Source organism: Macrotis lagotis, chromosome X (genome assembly GCF_037893015.1).
Source record: "Macrotis lagotis isolate mMagLag1 chromosome X, bilby.v1.9.chrom.fasta, whole genome shotgun sequence".
Lineage (NCBI taxonomy): Eukaryota > Metazoa > Chordata > Mammalia > Peramelemorphia > Peramelidae > Macrotis > Macrotis lagotis.
The window spans coordinates 703,509,317-703,531,725 of NC_133666.1; the positions used below are offsets into that span (position 1 = coordinate 703,509,317).

The following is a 22,409-nucleotide window of genomic DNA, read 5'->3' on the forward strand; positions in this document are numbered from 1 at the left end:
CCTGGGTCCATGGCAGTAGTGGCAGTAGTTGCCAGGCATCTCAGCCCCAGCATTGCCAAGGACAATTGAGAAAGTCAGCAGAAAAACTGCTACATCAGAGTGAGAGCAGAGCCCAGTCCAGTGCAGGCCTCAGTACAGACTCATGGAAGGTAAGGGTCTCAGGGGAGATTGCAGGGGTCTCTGCTCTCCCTGAGGCAGGGTGCTATTGCTTTGCCCATTCTCAGTTCCAGGTCACAGTCTGGGGCCCCAGTCTCAGAAAAAGAACAGAAGCACAACAGTGCTCACTGCCTATAGAGGAGCAGAGGACCCCACCTCACAGCGACAGGACAGAGGGGTAGGCCTTACCGTCATCCACAGGCCTGAGCAAAGGCTAGGAGAGCAGTCATAGCCTCTCATAAGACCTTGGAGGAAACCCTCAAGGAAACCCTGCAAAAACCCTCAAAAGCTTGAGAGTGAGTCCTCCACTCTGGAAGCAGAGCCCCACTTTAACAAAGAGTTAAAATCAAGTCATAGGCTGGGGAAATGAGCAAATAACAGAAGAAAAAAATATAATCACAGACAATTTCTTTGTTCCTATGGAGGATGAAAATACACACTCAGAAGAAGATAAAGGCAAAACCCTGCATCCCAAGGTCTCCAAGAAAAATAGGAATTGGGCTAAGACTATGGAAGAGCTCAAAAAAAGATTCTGAAAGCCAAATAAGGGAGATAGAAGAAAAATTGGGAAGAGAAATGAGTGATGCAGAAAAAATCATGAAAACCGAGTCAGTAGCTTGGTGAAGGAGATATGAATAAATCCTGGAAAAAAAAACATCTTAAAAAAACAATTTGGGTCAAAGGGAAAAAGCTGTCCAAAGTGCCAATGAGAAGAATGTCTTAAAAACAGAATTGGCCAAATGGAAAAGGAGATAAAAAGCTCTCTGAAGAAAATTCCTTAAAACATAGAATGGAGCTAAGGGAAGCTGATGACTTTTTTGAGAAATCAAGAAACAATAAAACAAAACCAAAAGAATGAAAAAGAAACTAGAAGAACATGTGAAATATTTCATTGGAAAAACAACTGACTTGGAAAACAGATCCAGAAGAGATCATTTTAAAATTATTAAACTACATGAAAGTCATGGCCAAAAAAAGAAAAAAAGAGCCTAGATGTCATTTTTCAAGAAATTCTCCAGGAAAACTATCCTGATATCCAGGAAGCAGAGGGTAAAATAGGAATTAAAAGAATCCACTGATCACCTCCTGAAAGAGATCCCAAAGTGCCAGGAATATTATAATCAAATTTGAGAACTCCTATGTCAAGCAGCCAGAAAGAAACAATTTAAATATCATGGTGCCACAGTCAGGATCACATAATATTTAGCAGCTTCCACATTGAGGGCTGGAAGACAAAAGATTTTGGTTTACAACTGAGAATCAACTACCCAGCAAAACTGAATATCCTTTTTTTTTTTTTAAAGGTTTTTTTGCAAGGCAAATGGGGTTAAGTGGCTTGCCCAAAGCCACACAGCTAGGCAATTATTAAGTGTCTGAGATCGGATTTGAACCCAGGTAACTCCTGACTCCAGGGCCGGGTACTTTATTCACTGCGCCACCTAGCCACCCCTGAACATCCTCTTTCAAGAGAAAAGATAGCCTTTCAATGAAAAGAGGACTTTCAAACTTTCCTTATGAAAGAACCAGAGCTGAACAGAAAATTTGACCTTCAAATCCTGGACTCAGGTGAATCATAGAGGGGTTGGATTAGAGGGGCAAATTATGAAGTATTAATAATGCCAAATTGTTTGTATTCCTGCATGGGAAGATGATACTGATAATACTCATATGACTCTTCTCATTTATTAGGGCAGTTAGAAGGAGTACATAGAGACAAGACACAGGAGGGAGATGAATTTGAAGGCAAAATATATTAAATAGATGGAGTAATTGGGGAAGAAAGCAATGTCCTGGGAGAAAGAGAAAGGAGAGCTCAAATAGGATGTTATTTCACATAAAAGAGGTAAGAAAAGGCTTTTTCAGTGGAGTGGAAGAGGGAGATGGTGAGGGGAGTAAGCAAGCCTTACTCTCATTGGAATGGACTCAGAGCAGGAATAACACACACTCAATTGAGTATAGAAATCTATATTTACCCTAAAGGAAAATAGGAGAAGAAAGGGCTAGGAAAAGGGGATAGGGATGAGGGGAGCATTGTAGATGACAGAAGATAGACAGTCAGATGCAACACACTTCTGAAGAGGGACAGGGTAAAAGGGGGCAGGGAGAATAGAATAAATGGAGGTGGGGAGGAATAAAATGGAGGGAAATACAGCTAGTAATAGCACTTGTGAGAAAAATAATATTGAAACATTTCTCTGATAAAGATCTCATTTCTCAGACATAGAGAACTGAGTGAAATTTATAAAAAAATAAGAGCAGTTCTCCAGTTGATGAATGATCAAGAGATATGAACAATTTTCAGATAAGGTTATCAATGCAACCTAGGGGCAGCTAGGTGGTATAATGGATAAAGCACTGGCCCTGGAGTCAGGAGTACCTGGGTTCAAATCCGGCCTCAGACACTTAATAATTATCTAGCTGTGTGGCCTTGGGCAAGCCACTTAACTCCATTTGCCTTGCAAAAACCTTAAACAAACAAACAAATAAATGTTTTCTTTAAAAAAAATGTCCTACCTCACTATTGAGAGGAGAGATGAGAGTTAGAACAATTCTGTGTCACTACCTTATACCTAATAATTCAGCTAATAGGACAGAAGGAGAAAATGACAAATGTTGGAAGGGATGAAGGGAAATTGAGACATTGATACCCTGTTGGAGGAGTTTGAAAATGATTCAACAATTCTGCAGAACAATTTGGAACTCTGCCCAAAGGGCTGTAAAACCAGGTCTACTCTTTGGTGTAGCAGTGCTATTCCAGAAGAGAAGAAATATGGGAAGAAAAGAATCTAGAAGTATAGCAGTGCTCTTCTGATGGCAGGGAGTTGGGAGACTGAGGGGATGCCCAGGGGTTGGGGAGTGGCTGAACAAAGTGTGGATGGAATTGTGATGAAATGCTGTTCTGTTATGGGAAATGATGACAGGACACTCTCAGCAAAAAACCTACATGAGCAGATACGATGGAAAATGTGCTTATAGTAACAGCAATGTTGCAGGACGATCAGCCGTGAAGGACTTACTTTTGCTCACCATGCTGTGACCCAAGAGAACCCCGAAGAGCTTACAAAGAATACTATCCATCCCAAAGACAGAGCTAAATACAGTCTGAAGCATATTTTTTCACATTATTTTTCTTGTGGTTCCTTGTGTGTGTATGTGTGTGTGTGTATGTGTGTGTGTGTGTGTGTGTGTGTGTGTTTACTTTTATAACATGACTATTGTGTTTTTCATGGCTACACATTTTTAACCTACACCAAGTAACTTGCTTTCTCAATGAAGAGGAGTGGGATGGGAGAAAGAGAGAATTTGGAACTCAAGGTTTTTGGAAGTAAATATTGAAACTTGTTTTTTCTTGGGGGGGAAATTTTTAAATAAATTTTTTTAAAAGTTTATTTTACTTCTGAGCACTGCCTCCTTTACTCTGCTCTCTTATCAATAATTTAAACTGTTATACCTGGACTTAATACCCACCACCTCCTATCTTATGTCCCCCTCCCCTTCTGTATTCCTGTTGGGCAAGAAATATTTCTATCCCCAAGTGAGAGGACATGTTTACTACCTCTGATTCAAGCATCAGCCCCCTCCTTTTTGCCTCTCTTTGATAAAAGTTCTTTAGATGCCTCTTTAATGGGAGATATAATTTCCCCCATTCTTGGAGGAAGGGTTATTTTGATAGAAAGACTGTTTGATTGTAAGGACACCTTCATATATATGAACATATAATTATCAAACTAATGAGCAGGGAGATGGCAAATCTGCCACAATCAGGAGATTGAGACATGTGATGGCCACATGTTCAGAATTGTAGAAATGCCATCCAAAGGGGTCCTTTATGCCTGCATCCCATTAACTCTAAAGGCTCCATGCAACCAGATGACTGAAACAAAATGATTCATGATAGGGAGGAAAAAACCCTTTACAATCTACCTGCTATATAGTTGGATCAATGTTAAAACTATTCCCTCAGTTCTAAACCCAAAGGCACAAACTGACCTGTCATGAGCATCCAGGACAAAAAACCCTACTCTGCTAGATTTTAGGCAAAAGTCATAAATACCTTTTGGATAGTCGATCATGCAACAGAGGGCCACATTATTCAATAGGTAAGAAGTAAGGTCACTGAGTGGAGCTGGTAGAGTGCTAAGCCTGGAGTCAAGGAGACCTGAATTGAAATCCTGCCTCAGTTACTTACTAAAAGCTGTGTGACCCTGGGGCAAGTCACTTCCTGATGTTTGTCTCAGTTTCCTCACCTGGAAAAGGAAATAGAAAAGGAAATGCCAAGCCACTGTGGTATCCTTGCCAAGAAAACCTCAAATGGAGTCCCGAAAAGTCAGATGCCTGAAAAACAACATCTTAACAAGGAAATTGTGTGACCCAAGACAATTCCAAAAGACTCTTGATGGAAAATGCTGTCTACAACCAGAGAAAGAACTATGGAGTCTAAATGCAGAACAAAGGATATTATTTTCACTTTTTTCTTTCTCATAGTTTTTCCTTTTTGTTCTGATTCTTCTTTAACAACATGATAATATAGAAATATGTTTAGCACGATTGTACATGATTGTCATCTGTCTTGGGGAAGGGAAGGAGGGAGAGAGGGAGAAAAATTTGGAACACAAAATCTTGCAAAAATGTTGTAAACTCATTCCATCAGTGCAACAATCGGGAACAATTTTGGGCTGTCTGCAAAGGAGAGTGCCAGCTGTATCCAGATAAGGAGCTGTGCAGTTTGAACAAAGTGCAAGGACTATTCCCTTTAATTTAGAAAAAAACAGATATCTTATTGTCTGATCTTGTTACCTCTTAGACTTCTCTTCTTTAAGGATATGATTTCTCTCTCATCACACCCAATTTAGATCAAGGTACAACATGGAAACAAAGTAAAGACTGACAGTGCTTTCGGGGGGGGGGAGCAAGATTGGGGGAAAATTGTATAACTCAAATAATATCTTTAATAAAAATAGATTTTAAAAAAAATTAAAAAGAAGAAAAGACATCTTCCAAAAAAAAGTCTTATTTTAGTTGAAAAAAAGTTGTAAACTATCTTTATATGCAATTGGAAAAATACTTTTAAGTGGGGGAGAAAATAAACCACATCATAGGAAACTTTTTTTTAAAAAATGTAGTGATTGGAAAAAAAAATTAGATGCTTAGGATGAAAAAAAAATTTTTTTAACTACTTCCAAGGGCAGCTAGGTGATGCAATGGATAGAATACCGGCCCTTGAGTCAGGAGACCCAAGTTCAAATCTGACCTCAGACATTTAATAATTGCCTAGCTGTGTGACCTTGGACAAGTCACTTAACCCCAATGCCTAAAATGTAATTTAAAAAAAATACTTCCAATAAAAAAATAAAAAAGAAATTGTGCAGTGGAGAAACTGAACCCCACAAAAATCATCCCTTTAGTTTTGTATGACCTTTTCTCCAATTTCAGTCTCCTCTAAATCCATGTGCAGCAATTGGAAGTGGTTCTTCTTTTGGCATCAGTTCTTGGCATTTTTCCTTGAATAATGGTTACTACTTTATCAATAATTTAAACTGTTTTAAAACTTGGAGCAGGGGTGGCTAAGTGGCGCAGTGGATAGAGCACTGGCCCTGGAGTCAGGAAGACCTGAGTTCAAATCTGGCCTCAGACACTTCATAATTATCTAGCTGTGTGGCCTTGGGCAAGTCATTTAACCCCATTTGCCTTACAAAAACCTAAAAAAAAAAACTTGGAGCCAATCAAGTTACCAAAGCAAGGCCCAACACTCACAGCTTGGGGCCAGGTGCTGGGAATTCTCAGGTTGCCAACAATATTGGTAATTCCCCAACAAAACAAAAATTCATCCTTCATACATATTAAGAATATACAAGCTCTTTCCAAAGGTTTTCCAATTTTCCTTCAGTTTTACCCAGCCTGATGCAAAAAAAAAATTAATCATTAGACATTAAGAAAATAATAGCATTCTGGGATTTTACACACAAAAGTGAATACATGAAAATTCACTCAAAGCCAAGGAAAATGTTGGCTGCACTGCACAAGCCCAGCAAGGATAAAAGGGAAACCTTTTCAGCTCTTGGCTTGTAATCCAAAATTGATCCAAAGTTGAAATGCTGATAATATACTAATTGAGTTACAATTAATCCAGTCCATTTCCAAAGATTTCCTAATCAACAGACAATTCACCACATAAATAAGCAAACTTCAAGTGATCCTCCCCTTACATCTTAGGGGTGACATTCACTAGGATCCTATTTACATAGGGCAGCTTTTTTTCAGCATTGTTAAGGATTTATAGTCTTCTAATGAAGCTACTCAGTACGAACCCAGCAGCTCCCACACAGATAGACTACATTTGAATAATAATTTCCCCAATTCATTTATCAAGCCCAAAATAAATCTAAATCTTAAATTGGTCAGTTTTTGATTGTGCTTCATGAGCCAGCTACTTTTCCACCAACACAAGAACAGCAAAATCTGTGAACGAGAATTTAGAAATCATGAAAAAATCCTGAAAAAGGAACAAGCATTTCTCCCAGAGGTCTTAGCTTGGCTCCTCTCTCAAGGAGGTATAAATTTTCCTTAAGCTTTGGACCATCTTTTTCTCAATTTTCTGAGTGCTGCCAAAGATGAGGGCTGGATGAAAAGATACCACTCCTCCTACACACCACCTGCTGCCAGGAATCAAAATTAAGTTGCATTTAAAATATTTTCTTCTAAGAGCATGTTTATATCCTTCCCATGCTCCACTAAAATTAAGTTTCACATCCCTGCTGTGTCTGGACAAAGAATCTCCATTTTCTTCCCGTTGTCTTCCCTTCTCCCCTTAGATGAAAACTGCAAACTGCCAGATTTCACCTTTCCTTCCACACATTGATTGTATGCCTCTATCCTTAATGCCAAGCTCTCTATTTTCCCTGCTATTTTCCTCCAAATCCTGTGTAAAACCTGTTTTGTGTTTGACCCCTCTGGCCTCTGGAGCTTGGATCAGGCAAAAAGAACAAATTGGCGCATTCATGTGGAAACCCAAAATGCTAAGGGGTAGTTACCCTGATCTGATGGTCTTCCTCTAGTCCTCACCAGTTCTCAGCATATAAACTAATGACTGCAAGGCCAATATGACTAGGCCTTACTCAAGTATACTAAGGCCTATTAATAGTAGCTTTGAGTAGCACTGGAACCTTGACAAGGGGCATTGTACAATTTAGAACCTGGCACATGAATCTTTTGGGGAAAAAACCCTTGGTAGAAAACAAATGTAAAAGTTTCCATGGACAATTTGTGAGCAGTGGTTTAAGATAGATCCCTTAGACTCAGAACTTTCAAAGGAAAATGTTTCCCAGACACAGATGACTCCTTGAAGTAGACAGTTAAACCCACAATAAGAAGAAACCTAAGTGGGCATTAAATGTATTTCCCATTCCCTTTGTCAGCCTCACTAAAGAGTTCTGTTGATATTCCCCAATTGACAAATGGTCAAAGGATATGCAAAGGCAATTTACAGATGAGGAGATCAAAGCAATCCATAGCCATATGAAAAATTGCTCTAAATCCTAATTATTAGAGAAATTCAAATTAAAGCTTCTCTGAGATACCACCTCACACCTCTCAGACTGGCCAATATGACCAGAAAGGATAATAATCATTGTTGGAAGGGTTGTGGGAAATCTGGGACACTATTACACTGTTGGTGGAGCTGTGAACTCATCCAGTCTTTCTGGAGAGAAATTTGGAACTACACCCAAAGGGCAACAAAAATGAGCATACCCTTTGATCCAGCAATACCACTACTAAGTCTATACCCTGAAGAGATCATGAAAAAGGATAAAAACATCACTTGTACAAAAATATTCATAGCAGCCCTGTTTGTGGTGGCAAAGAATTGGAAATTGAATGAATGTCCTTCAATTGGGGAATGGCTTAGCAAACTGTGGTATATGTATGTCATTGAACACTATTGTTCTATTAGAAACCAGGAGGGATGGGATTTCAGGGAAGCCTGGAGGGATTTGCATGAACTGATGCTGAGTGAGATGAGCAGAACCAGAAAAACACTGTATACCCTAACAGCAACATGGGGGTGAGGATCAAACTTGAAAGACTGGTTCATTCCATCACTGCAATATCAGGAACAATTTGGGGCTGTCTGTGATGGAGAATACTATCTGTATCCAGAGAAACAACTGTGGAGTCTGAACAGACCAAGGACTATTACCTTAAATTTAGAGAAAAAAAAACCCAGATATCTTATTGTCTAATCTTGTTGTCTCTTATACTTTTTGTTTCTTCCTTAAGGATATGATTTCTCTCTCATCACACTCAGTTTGGATCAAGGTACAACATGCAAACAATGTAAAGACTGACAGATTGATTTCTGTGGGGGGAGGGGAAGTAAGATTGGGAGAATATTGTAAAACTCAAATAAAATCTTTAATAAGAAAAACAAATATTTCTGCTGACCACTAATGGTCTCTTGAAGTGTTGTCCTTAGAGAAGATTAAGACTCCATTGGTGGAGTCAAGACATAAATTGGAAGTTTAAACTTAAGTTCTCTTTGTTTCAATTCCTTGTAAAATCACTGGTGATAATGTCTCAGTCTGTGGCTTTACTTGAGATCCACAGCTCACTCTAGGTATGGACATTTTTGCTAAATAGTTACTACTGTTCAAACCAATAGCTCTGAAAGCCAGGCAGGAACAGATTGAGTTTTGGCAATGATGACCTTCCATTCTTGCTAAGGTTTTGTTTAAGCTGACTTTTCTAAAAAAAAAAAAAAAAATCCTTATTTTTATTGCAGTATAATTGACTGATTTTTGTGATGGAGAAGAGGAAATCTGGGCACACTCTGTTATGTTCCTTAGATTGAGAGCAAAATTTTGATGTATTCAATGAAAAGACATAAGGGATCTCACGGAAGAAAATTCTTTGGGAGAAGTTAGTCCGGCAGCTATGGGAAAGACTCAACAAAAAAATTTTGGATACAAAGGGAAACAATTCCAATTAAAGGGAAAAAATGGGCTTTGTCTGAATAAATTGATATGGATGTAGAGACCTCTTCTGCTTGACTTTTAAAACGCAATGTTCAGAAGATGGAAGCAAGGCCGGGTTAGATGAATTGAAGAGTTTGGCCCAGTCCTACAGTGAGCATCAGGAATTGCTAAGGCTGATCAAGTAAAGAATTCTAAAAACAAGAGAAAGGGTTGGTTTTAGTTAAAAGGGGACACAAAGGGAAGATCAAAGAAAGGATAGAATCATTAGTTGGGGTAGAGGAAAGAGAACAAATGGTCAGAGAGGAGATAGAAACCCTATCTATCTTCTCTACTAAGAAAGACCTTTGCACTGTGTGGTATTTAAATAAAATTCAAGAAATATAATTTCTGAGTGATTAGTCATTTTATTACTAATGCTAATATTTCAGAATGCCAAAGACAAACATGGTGGTGGGCTCATGACTTATGCCCTTGGAAAAGGGGTGTTCCTGAGAGTGACATTCAACTCTGATTTGTTAATGAAAGCATGAATGTTATAGTGAGGGGCTGGACCTATTCTAATAGGTCATTTATTTCCAAGTTATCCCCAGAATTGGGAAATTTTAAAGCTGAGCAATAAAAAGATACTGGGGGGAGCCAGGATGATAGCGAAAGAAGGAAACAGTTCAGTAAAATTCTTCTCCCCACTCCCAACTTTTCCAAGCAACCCTAGAAAATGTATCAATCAGAATTTGAGAGAAAATTGCAGGGAGTCAGCTGGCAGTGGGTCAGCCTGGGGAAGCACAGAGATGCTTATGGACACCAGGGACGGAATCTGGCCAGAAGTACCCCCGGCAGAGGCTATGGACCAGTACAGGAAGAGGTTCCACATCTGGCTGAGAGGGATTTGAAACTGGACAGTGTCAACTGGGAGCTGTCCCTTCACAGAACTAGGATGGGACCCCAGAGGTGGCATTCCAGGGTGCAACACAGTCTCAAGCCCCAAGTTGTATACTGATAAGCACCAGTCCAGCAGCAGCTGTGTCCCCAGCTCAGAACACAGCAGAGTCATTTCTAGTCTCCAGTTCAGAACAACCAGAGGCATAACCAAAGTTGGGGGGCACACCTTGCAGTTACTCTGAACAGAGCTTTTCAGGTGGTTGACAGTGACTAAGACCTCAAAGAGTATGCTGAACACAGAACCCACAGGATTGCTGCCCGATTTAGATGAGGGGAGCAAGGATCAAACTTTATCTTCAAATAAAAGAGCACTCAATGCCCCTGGAAAGCAACAGCAGGATCATCCCAGACCTTCCCTCCAGGAATGGGCAGAGCCTGAAAGCAGGAAGGAGGTTGGAAGAATGAGCAAACAAATGAAAAACCTCTAAAAACACCCAGAATCCTATTATCAAAAGCTATTATGTCAGCAGGGACTCCAAAACAACTACAAGCAAAGACTCAAAGGAAAGCACAACTTGGCTCAAATCCAACCAGAATTCCTAGAATAGATGAAGCAAGAGTTTTAAAAGGAGATTTTAAAAGTTTCAGTAAATTAAATGAGAGTGTTAGCAAGAAAAAAAATAGAAAAGGAATCAGAGTCCTGGAAGAAATCATTGAAAAGGGAATTAACAGATTAGACCTTCCCAAGCAACAAACTCCCTGGAAATTAAAATGAAGTAAACAGAAGTCAATGATTCCATGAGGAAAAAACTAAAATAAAGTCAAAAACCTGAAAACAAAGTAGAGGAAAATATACAGAGAGCGTCCTGAGATTAAGGTGAAATTAAAGAATAACTATCTGAATGCCAGAACCCAAAAAAAGAGACTGGACATTCTACTTCAAGAATTCTTAAAACTGAACTGTTTCTTAAACAAAACAGCAAAATAGGAATAGAATGTTCCAGGCACCACCAAGATCCCAAAATAAAAACTCCCAGGAACATCATAGCCTGAATCTAGAGCTTCTAAGTCAAAGAAGAAACACTCTTAGCAAACACAAAGACAGAACAGTCTCAAGGATCACACAGGATTTGGCAGCCACAACATATAGGAACAGAGAGTTTGGAATATAACATTCCAAAAGGCAAAGGAGATGGGTCAAGAAGAGCTTAACCAGTCCTGCCCGGCACTCAGGTGAGGGGAGAGACACCCCTTTAATAAAGGACAGGATTTCCCAGAATTCTTGATTGAAAGACCAGAGCCGCACTGGAACTTGGAGGAGCAAGGAGAAACAAAGAAAATACAGGTGAACATCACCAAGGACTAAACAGGGCTAACCTGATGACTTTTTAATATAATTAATATAATTATCTCCAGGGATCACAGAGGGATTCTGTGCAGACCAATCCACATAATTAGGGGAAGATTTTAAATAAAGGGAAAGGAAAAGGCTGATCTATTTTAAACTTCACTCACACCAAGAGAGCTGGGTAAGAAAGGCATTTTGTTCCAAAAAGAAACAGGAGCATAAGAGGGGGTAGATGGAGGGATCAGGACCGAGCAAAACAAAGTAAAAACTCCTAGTTCTTCCTGCATTGCCATCAACTGGGGATCCAGAGATGTGATGGAATGCTGTTCTGGGGCAAGCTCTCATCTCCCCAAGTGACCCACACAAGTCCAGGGAATGCATGAGAAAACCTGCTGCCTACCTCCTTCCTAAGAGAAAAAGAAGGCAGAAGTGAGGTATGGTCAATGAAAGAATTGCTTGAATCACTTCTAAGAGAGGTTTTATTCTTTCCCAATTTGGGTTAGTGTTGGGAAGAAGAGAAGGGTTTTTGCTGATGGAAAAAAAAATAAGCTAAACAAAGATATTTAGTAAACTCCTAGGAAGAAAAACAGTAATTACCCAGTCAGCCACCAAGTCACCACAAAGTGGTCTGGACAAACTTACCTCATTTCCCTTCTCGACAGGGTTTCTACATTGAGCTTCCATTAGAGAGAATGTCCACACCTGCCAGGGTCCATGTTCCAGATTCCCTTCCCCATCAAGACTGAGCTCCTGTGGGAATAGCTTTCCTTTTTCCTTGCATGTTTGTACACGGGGGAATGTCATAAAAGCTCTCCCTACTTTTCTAGCTGGGGAAGTAGGGGCACGATACAGGAAGGGCTGCCACAGTGCCCAGAGCACCGTGTCTGGAGTCGGGGAGACCTTGGTTCAAATCCAGCCTCACACAGGTAAGTCATCTCACCCACCCACCTCTCTGGGTTGTGAAGATACAATTCAATACTACTCGTGGAGAGCTTTGACAGGCTAATAATGCTTGTCACCTTCATTGCATAAGGGAATGCATGGATTAGACAGGGGAGGTCTCCAGTGGGGCCACCAGAGACCACCTTTAGGTAAAAGCATAGAGGCCATGCTGGCTAACGCACTGGGTGACAACAGGGTGGAGACTCAGCAGGAATAAGGTACAGAAAATCACATTCATAAGCACGAGATGGGGGAGAGTGCATGGGGATGTCCCAAGGATGATCTGGGGGTTTGAGTGACCCACAAGCTCAGGAGGAGCAAGTCCGCAGGCTTCATTATGAGGGGCAAGGTTTGGCCTCAGGCCTTCTGTCTTCTGCCCAGGGTCAGTTTTGGGCCTCAGGGTTTCAGAGGGACATCACCAGTAGATGTGCAATCAATACTTGTGCCCCTATTGCTACTTGGCATCAAAGGACAGTGGGCAGGAGCCAGAGGTTCCTCCTCAGGGAAAACTTTTCTCTGAACTATCCTATAAGGGAGTGAGTTCCCCATCCACAAGGAGACCACTGGGGTCCCTGCCACCCCTCCTAGGATAGTTGGAGTTGATTTTAAAAGTGAGGGGTGGGTGGAGCCCTCTTCCCCAGGATGACCCTTCAGACAGAGCCTCCGCTGCCAAGGAAGGTGGGCAGGGGCAGAAGCACCTGGGCTAGCAGGCCACGGTTGCCCACCTTCCTAGGCCTTCCCAGGCAGGTCAAGCAGGCTCACTCAGCCACACACAGGTTTCCACTTTATTAGAAAAGAAAAACCGCCAGGACCCGGCCCAGGCGTGCAGCTCCCAGGTGGTTCTGGTGACTTTGCATCCGCAGTCTTACAAAACTAACACTTGGTAGAAAAAGATGCCTCTTGGTACCGTTACTTCTCATATAAATAGCTGATTGATCCCTCTTGGCACAAGCACTAGAAAAAAAACACCCCCTTGTGTCCTCCTGCAGGAAAGGCTCAGTAAGACCCTCCCTGCCCTCACTGGGCAGCCCCTGCCCTCTGGGGGTGGGGTGGGCCAGGAGGCCCCACCCCTCAGATGTCCATGTAGTCGTCATCCTCGTCGCTCTCACTCTCCAGGGATGATTCCTGGCTGGACATCTCCAGGATCTCCAGGGCCGGCTGGCAAAGGCTCTCCTTCTTTACGGTGGCAGCAGACTGGGCACTCAGGATCGCCGACTGTGGAGACAGAGGGAATAGGTGAGGCCGGCCGCTGACCACGGACACCCCTCCTACAGTGAAGTCAGCTCGTTGTGGGGTGAGCAGCACCCGGTGAGGTCAGCAGGGTCCAACCAGGGGCTGGTGCCTCCCCTCAGACCAGGTGCCCCCATACCCATGGCTGGCAAGGATGGCTGGGGCCCTATCCTCAACCCCTCCCCCGGGCTGGCACGCTCCCTCAGGTCAGTGCTCCCGTGCCTACCCACCCCCATCTGCAGGCCTGGCTCCTTCTTTTACCTTTAGCTTTTGCTTGGTCTCCTCTGAGATGCTGCCCTTGGGGGAGAGGAGGGTGGGGGTCGGGGGAGTGACCGTGATCTCAGGGGGGAACTTGGAGATGGAGGAGGGGATGACGAGCTTGGGCATGGTGGGCAGAAGGCGGGCTTTGACCCGGGGGGGTTCTGTCCGGGGGGCCAGGCTTCCTGAAGGCTTCGAGCTAGAAGCTGAGGAGGAAGCAGAGAAAAGGGGTGAGAGGGCACCTGGGCCCTGCAGATGCAAAAGACCCAGGGGATTTAGGGCAACCTTCATTCTACCAAGAGGAGTGCCCTCAGGGACCCTTCAGCTCTGCGGCTGGTCTGCTGAAGCATCCGGGACTGCCTGGGCAAAGGTGCCAAAGAAAAGCAAGGAAGTCAGGTTGGCCAGACCAGAGTGGCTGAAGGGAAGAGAGGGACCCGCCCTCTCCACCGCCCCACCCCCAGCTGCTGTGGAGCCTTCGATGACCTCCAGAGCACCCTAGGACCCTCCCCTCTCTTCCTCACAAGCTCAGAGCCCCATCTCCCGGTCCTTGCTGGGGCCACCTAAGCACTGAGCCACACGTGCCTTTCCCCCCATCCTCTCCTGTAGCCCCGCAACCCCCCCCCCCAATTCCCTCTGTCCCAAACCGTGAGCTCCTCCCAGCAGGCGCTTGATGCATGTGTATTGACCGCTGGGGAGCACTTCCTCTGGACTCTCCCCCTCCCACTGCCTTGGGGGGAGGGGGTCCCAGGAGATGCCCCAGCCTCCCTCCTCCTTTGGACTTCAAGTTCAATAATCTGCTCATGGGGAGGATGGGAGGGCTGGGATGCCACCTGAGGCCGGGGCATGGTTGATGGAGAGGCCTGAAGATGAGGCGTCTCTGGGGGCCTGAGACAAGTCAGAGGACGCTCCAAGTTGGGGGAAGTCTGCATATAAGCAGGAGACAAAGAGGAAAGGGAGGGGAGGGGAGGGGAGGAAGAGGAGGTAAGAGAAAAGGGAGGGGAAGATGAGGAGAAGAGAAGGGGAAGGGGAGGGGGGAAAGGAGAGAGAAAGGAGGAGGGAGGAGGAGGAGGACAGAAAGAGGAGAGCAGGGAGCACAAGTAGTTCATGAAGGTTCTGGGTGGAGTCCCTCCCCATGCAGACCCCCACCAAGGGCAGCACTGCCCTACAGCCCTGCCCTGACTTGCCCAGCCCCTCAAGACACTCCCAGCACCCAGTGTCCCAGGATAGGGACTTAATATTTACTGTTGACCCCCCAAGAGACTCTCCTAGGAGGCTTGACCCTGAGGACCCAATAAAGTCTGGGAAAGGCTGGAGGGAGGCCCTTACCCTGGCCACAGGTGCGTCCTGAGATGGCACTGGTCACTGTCTCAGTGTGCCCGAGCTCAGGGTCCTGTGTGGCGGCCATGGCCAAGTCCACCTGCGGCCCAGGGTGGGCCTCCTGCTGCTGAGGTCCCGAGGTGCCTCTTCGACTGCTGGCTGCCGGCTCCTCCCCTAACATCAAGGACAGAGTCAGGGTATCACAGGAGAACTTGGCCTCCTTGTGGACAGGATGCCCTTCTTCGAGAGTGGTCCTGGCCATATCTGCCCCACTGAGGGCACTCACGATGGGGAAGCGAGGAGAGAGAAAGAGTTCAGTCAAGGAGACAGAGAGAAGGGTCTCCAGAGAGGAGACGAGGAGCCTGCTTAGTGCCCAACAAGACTGAAAAAATGAGACACCCCCCCCAAACCAGCCTGACCATCAGCAAGCTCAGGTCACAAAGGGATTGGGAGTATTAGAGGGGCTTAGAGAAAAGGAAGTCCAGACTCCTAACCCTACCAAAGACCACCAAATGCCCCCCAGCAGGACTCTATGAGACTGTTGGTATGTAAAGGAAGAAAGAAGGAAGGAAACCCATGCGTGTCTCAGAGGAGGTCTCAGCTCACTACAAAAGGCCCATTTTCCTCCCCTCCTGCTATGTCAGTACAACAGGGGTGGGGTGGGGGTTGGAGGTGTGTGTCTGTCTGCTTTCCCCCACTCCAATTCAGCCTCCACTCAATTGATGCTCCTATAGTGCATAATGGATCATGTCACCCCCTCCTCACTACACTCCAGGGGCTCCCTAGGGCCCCCAGGAGCAAACCCTCTGGCGGGGGGGGGGGGGTCGCCTTAGAGGTCCCTTTACACAAGGCTGGCTCCCTTCCTCCACCCCTCCCAAATCACCACAGATTCTGCCTATGCTACAGAGACTGTCCTGTGTCCCCTGCAGGTTGTCTCATATTGGCTCATTCTCTGACCCCGTGTCCCCAGTCCAGGACCTGGGTTCTCACCTCCACTAGTTCTGGGCCAGGTCGGGCAGGCCCAGGAAGGCTCCCAGGAAGGCAGCCTGGGAGCAATTTGTCCTTTGACCATACTCTGTTGGGAGCCCGCTCCCTGGTACCCCCAGGTCCCTGGAATGGGCTGCTCCATTTTAGCTCTGACCATGAACCAGGTCCAATGAGGCTTTGAGGCAGGAGAGTTGCCTTACCTGGAGCCGGACAGGCCATGCTGGGAGCGACCTCAGGATCTCTGGAGACAGCAGCTGGCTTGGCCTTGGGGGGGGCGTCAGCAGGGGTTGGGTCAGAGTTTGAGGGTGCAGGTGGGAGGGCCGGGGAGGCCGTTGTGCTGGCCCAGAAGAAGTTCTCCCTGCTGTCCTTAGAGGGTTTGGGAGTGGTGGGGGTATCCCCTGTGGTCTGTGAACATGAAGAAAGAGAAAGTGAAGAGGGGCAGGAACAGATACCAGGTACATGACAAACATCACCTCATTTAACAGTTGCTGCTATTATTCCTATTTTATCACTGAGAAAACCGAGGCAGACAGCGGTGAAATGATCTGCTCAAGCGGCTTTCCTGCTTCCAGGTCCAGGACTCTCCCTACTGCCTCCCCTGGGTTCCCTCCCTCTTGCTCCCAGTTCCTGGGTCTAAGCTGACAGCACCTTCTAGCTTTCACCAAGGAAATCCATAGGCCCAAGTCACTCTCCTGCTTATATGCCTTTGGTAGTTTCAACTCACTTCAAGCAGTTGAGACCCTTCATACACCTATCTGGCCTAACCTTAAACACCTCCACCAGGACAGAAGAAGATCAAGGTCCTGGGAAGACAGCATCTGCTTGGTGGTCAGGGTTCTACCAACCTGGTGGGTTGGCTTTAAGAAGACATAATGGGCAACCTTGATTTAAGAAGGGAGAATGTCCTTAGGATCTGAGTCCTATCTGATCTATTGTCAACATGCCAGGTAGACCTGGACAAGACCTATCACTGACAGCACTCCCTAGAGTATGTCAGGATGAGGGGCCAGGTCCTGAGGTGGAGGGAAAAACAAATCAACACAGTCAGCACTACTGAGGACTGTACATCCCTCTGGAAAACCACAACTCAATAAGGAGACAAATACAAAACCCAAAAAGCATAAAAAAAAAAAAATCAGATTAGGGGGAGCCAGGCCACCTAGAGAAGCTCCAGAGAAAGGGTATTCTGAACTGAGTCTTGTAGCAAACCAGGGACTCTAAGAAACAGCCAGATAGAAGAGCATTCTGGGTCTAGGGAAGCAGATGAGTAGAACAGGTGAAGGGGAAGGAGATGTGAAAAAGGGATCAAGTCGTAAAAAGATTAAATGTCAAAACAGTATTTTGTATTGAATCCTGAAAGTGATAGGGAACCACAGATAGTTATTAAGTTGGAAAATCACTTTGATAGCTTAGTTGTTTTGTTTGAAGAAGACCATGAATCAGGGAGGGGATGTTATGACAGGCGCATGAATTGGATATGAATGATGCAGGTGCTGTGCAAAGAAACCAGCCTCGCTTTCTCCTCCAGGGTCATCTGAGTCCAATGACCAGATTTTTTTTTTAGGTTTTTGTAAGGTAATTGGGGTTAAGTGTCTTGCCCAGGCCACACAGCTAGGTCATTATTAAGTGTCTGAGACCGGATTTGAACCCAGGTACTCCTGACTCCAGGGCCGGTGCTCTATCCACTGCACCAAAGGCCACATTTTAATCAGGACCACTGGAAAAGGCCCTGCACACCAGGCAATCAAGGTTAAATGACTTGCCCAGGGTCAAACTGCTGAGAGGGCAGCTAGGTGGCACAATAGATACAGCACCAGCTTTGGATAGTTGGAGATAAGAGACTGGAGGCTTGGAATGAGGGCTGTGTATCCAGGCCCAGAAGTCATCTGCACAGAGATATTTTAACCTAAGGGAGCTGAGTAGGTTACTAAGAGAAAAGAAGAGGGCCCTGGGCAGAATCTTTGGTGATACCTAAGGTTAAGAGGCATAACTTGGGAGAAGATCCAGCAGAGAAGACAAAGAAGGAACAGACAGAGAAGTAGGAGAACCTCTAGGAGAAGAGTGTCCTGAAAACTCAGAGGAAACAGGATGCAGGAAGAAAGAGTGACCAATGGTGTCAAAGGTTACAGAGAGGTCAAGGAGGATGAAGATGGATTTGGCTGCTAAAGAATGATTGGTGACCTTGGAGAGAGCAGTTTTGAGGAAATAATGAGCCCTCAAAACCAAATTCATGCCTGGCCTTGGCATCAATCTCCAAGCTTCGGAAAACAAAGCCCTTAAAGACTTCAGTCCTCTGTTCCTGACACTCTCATCCTGGGGAGTGATTCTTCCTCCATCCCCCCAGTTGTAAAACCAAAGTGTTATCAAATCCCTTAAAACTGGACTCATCACTCTCCACCCATGATGTGACTCTGAGGTTATCATTCCCCAATGGACACTAGAAGGGTTTTTCCTTTTTTTTTTTTTAATATTTTATTCATTTTCCAATTCTATACAACAGTAGTTTCTACCTATCATTTTTTGCAAGGTTTTGATAGAAGGAAGGGTTTTGCCTTAGGACAGGCCATGGCACACAGGGAATGTGTAATCAATATTTGCTCATGCCTTTAGATTGTGGAGGTTTCATATCAGATGAAACTGGGAGGCTTAGAGAACACATGGTCACTCTAGCTTGAGAGGGTGCTTTTTAAAGGTGGGGAGACTCATTTTACAGATGAAGAGACTAAGGCAGGCAACAATAAAGTGAACTGCCCAGGGTCACACAGCTAGGGAAGATCTGACTCAGTTTGGAACTCATATCTTCCTGGCACTACAGGGATGAATGATGTTTACTTCCCTTGTCAATTCTATTCTTGGTCCACCACAGAACCATGTGTCCTGAAAGGGGAGGTTGCAGGTCCTACCTGTTCATTCCTTCATATCCTCCTCCCTTGGTCCATTCTTTCTCCTTACATTCAGGCAACTTTCTGCTAGCCTGCAGTTTTTCTGAATGGCTCTGGGCCTCTAGCCTTCCCTGGCAGCACAGCCCTCAGGACGCCCCATCAGGCATCAGATCCTTGGGCATGTCCAGGCCTTGGAAGTGATCCCACAGTGCTTGTCCACTGGGTTACAGCTCTGTTCTGGACTACCCCCTCCTGGCTCTGGATCTGAGATTGCCTTCTGCCTATCCCTGAGGATGCTCAAGGCCAGCAACCACCCCCACAGTTTGCCTTTGTTCCATCTCCACACATTCCAGACTCAAGTGTAGGTTTATTTGCCTACCGAGTCAGTCATCCCACTCTACAAGGCCTTGCACAGACTCTCGACTACAGGTCCTATCCCCCTAAGGATCAGCTCAGCTAAGTAGAGGAGAAAGTTGTGGCCGAGGCTGGGTTCAGTAGGCCTACAAGGACAAGTGGCTGTCTTGCAGTCCCTCGGGGAAGAATGACTTCCCACACTTAGCAATCGGGGATACAGCTCCTATCCCGGGGCTCACCAGGCCCAGTGAATGGGCCCTGCACTCACACTCTCTTTCCCTTCAAACATCAGATCCCTTTCCTCATTCCCTCGAGGTCTCCACCATGGGGCCAGGGAGGACGAAGGAAGTAGTCCCTCTGCCCACCTGAGACTTAGCATCTGCAGGATACTAAGAGAGACACATAAGACATGAACTGAGTTGCAGGGGAGCCAAGAGCTTTCCAACTATCAACAACCCAGCACAGCTGCTCCAACCACCAAAAGAGAAAGGCCGAGTTGAACAACCGGTGGTGCTTAGTAAACGTGACAAATCAGGGAAGGGAGCGTGTGCTGCTCTCCCTGTTCACACAAGCATCAGAGCCTGTGGCGCATGAGGGTGACGGGCCAGGGAGGGGCAGGGAGAAGTGAGGAAATGCCGAGAAGCCCAGGAAGACTCGCGTGAACCGATGAGGTGGGACGCCAAGCCAACCAAGAGAAGCGGCTGCCCGAGACTGCAAACACTGCAGCAGCAGCAGCGCGGTGCCAGGCAAGGGGTGGGGGTGGGGCACTGCAGAGACCGCAGAGGCTGCTGCTTTCTCCTTTGTTACAAGAGATGGCGGGCTGGCGGCGGCTGGCGGCTTCCTCCTCCCTCCTCCTCCTCCCACAGCTGGGGCTGCTGCTAGTGATCCTGGAGATGAAGTGGCGGCGGCAGCCTGGGCTCCGGACAAGGCTGCCGAGCCCGGGGTCCTCAGCCTGCCACGGGAGCGGGAGGAGGTGCCCAAACCCACCACTCAGAGAAGGGCTGGCTCCACTTCCTCCTGCCTCGCTCTCCACATCCGTCCTCAGCACTGCTCAGCCTGGCCACATCCCTCTCCCCTCCCCAGCACTGCCCCCTCCTCTTCTACCTTGAGTACCTTCCAGGTAAGCCAACCTCCAGAGCGTCACCCATTCACCCACAGACCTTGTCTTCTTTTACTCGCAGAGGGTGCAGGACTCCACCTGGGGTCTGACACAGAGATGCCAAAGGCAGGCAAAAAGGAGGGGAAAAGAAAGAGGAAAGGAGGAGGGGGGAAGGAGGAGGGAAGGGAGAGAGGAAAGAAGGAAGGAGGAAAGGAAAGGAGGGAAGAGGAGGGAGGGATGAGGATAGGAGGGATGAAGGGAAGAGAAAGGGAAAGGAGGAATGAGACGGGGAGGAAGGAAAGAACAGAGGAAGGGAGGGAGGGAGAAGGGGGAAGGAAAAAAGGAAAGGTTGGGAAGGAAGGGGCAAGGAAGGAAAGAGTGAGGAAGGGAGACAGGAAGGGAAGAAGGAATGAAGGGGAAAAGGGAGGAAGGGAGATGAGAGGGAATGAAAGAGGAAGAGAAAGAAGAAGAAAAAAGAGGAAGGAAAGAGGGACAGAGAGGGAAGGAAGGAGGGAGGGAGGGATAGAAGGAGGGAAAGAGGAAGGGAGGAAGGGAGGAAAGGAAGGAAGGAGGAAGGAGGGAGGGGAGGAAAAGGAAGGAAAGGAAACACAAGAAAGGAGAAGGCTGACAGGCAGGCAAGACAGGCAGGCAGGGGGAAGCCTGTCTCCTCCTTGTGTGTGAGTCCTGACTGCTCCAAGCACCGGGCAGAGGGAGCAAACTGCGGCTTTAATGAGGCCCAGAAGTCCACCTCCAGGAGAGAGGGGGTGTCATGGCAACTGGGAAGAGCAACAGCAAACAAAATGGCTGGTCTTTGGGAGGAGGGAGAGGAGAGCTGGGCCTGCTGGCATCCATCCCTGCCCTCCTAGAGACCCTTGGTCATGCCACAGTCCCCTGGTGACCCCTAAGGAGGGACTGGAAGAGTGAGGGGCTCAGTCCAGAGCTGGCTCCCTACCCTCACGATAAGAGAGCCTAAGACTTCTCCCATGCCCCCGGTCATGGAAAAGACTGTCACCAGGCTCACAAGATGCTTTTTGAGTCTGTTTTTGCTCTGACGGGATAACCTGGAGATCAAAACCATGCCAATACTAGACATCAGGGGAAGTATTTTTTCCTCTTAGGTTGTCCTTGCTTGTGCAACAGTTGTAAAACACTCTTTTCCTGGCCTCTAAACCATCCCCCTCTTCTTGCTAATCACTGTTGAGGGCACCCCCACCTTCCCAGTATTCCTGGACTCCTCGCTCTCTTCTCATCCCTCAGATCCACTATGATGCCAAGGCCTGTTGATTTCACCTCCACACTATTCCATTTCACCTCCAGCATCCCTAGTCCATTTCACCTCCCTCATCTCTGGTCCATTTCACCCCTGTGCATCTCTGGTCCATTTCACCTCCCGCATCTCTGGACCATTTCACCTCCTACATCTCTAATCCATTTCACCTCCTGCATCTCTAGTCCTGCATCTCTGGTCCATTTCACCTCCACTACATCTCTGGTCCATTTCACCTCCCGCATCTCTGGACCATTTCACCTCCACTACATCTCTGGACCATTTCACCTCCGCTACATCCCTGGTCCATTTCACCTCTGCTGCATCCCTGGTCCATTTCACCTCCGAGGCATCTCTGGTTTCACCTCCGGGCATCTGCAGTCTGAGCTTCTCTTGAACAAGCTCCCTCCTCCCCTGACCCTGCCGCCAACCCTAGTACAAGTCCTAGTCTACCCTCAACTCCATAAGCTCCATATTCTGGATGACCTCCAGGATCAAATCCCTTTGGCATTTTAAGTCTTTTGTAGCCAGGATACAAATGCCCTTCTAGGCATTCAATTCTTTTGGCAGCTGGGCCAATGCACTGCGTAGTCTCCCATCCCTGGAATGGTCATTCTCCTTATTTCCACATTTCTGACCTAACTGGGTTAGACCAGATGGTGCCAAAGCCTCACTCCCTTAAACAGAAATCTTGAGAGTCTATAATTTGTGACACTCC

General features: G+C 46.1%; 2 protein-coding genes across 3 annotated transcripts in view; one reads left to right on the plus strand and one right to left on the minus strand.

Moving 5' to 3' along the window:
- Window positions 1–22,409, plus strand: part of LOC141497082 (uncharacterized) — an 857,774-nt gene that overhangs the window by 325,437 nt on the left and 509,928 nt on the right. The window lies entirely within an intron of this gene.
- CABIN1 (calcineurin binding protein 1) overlaps window positions 11,397–22,409 on the minus strand; it is a 93,547-nt gene continuing 82,534 nt past the window's right edge. Inside the window, exons 34-38 of one of the 2 annotated variants that reach the window (XM_074199662.1) lie at window positions 16,290–16,494; window positions 15,112–15,276; window positions 14,616–14,708; window positions 13,789–13,991; window positions 11,397–13,512 (exon numbers count right to left, since the gene is read on the minus strand). In XM_074199662.1, coding sequence (XP_074055763.1) covers window positions 13,369–13,512; window positions 13,789–13,991; window positions 14,616–14,708; window positions 15,112–15,276; window positions 16,290–16,494 — 810 coding nt within the window. In that variant the 3' untranslated portion in view covers window positions 11,397–13,368. The remainder of the gene's footprint in view (window positions 13,513–13,788; window positions 13,992–14,615; window positions 14,709–15,111; window positions 15,277–16,289; window positions 16,495–22,409) is intronic. The other variant, XM_074199664.1, reaches the window with a different exon arrangement.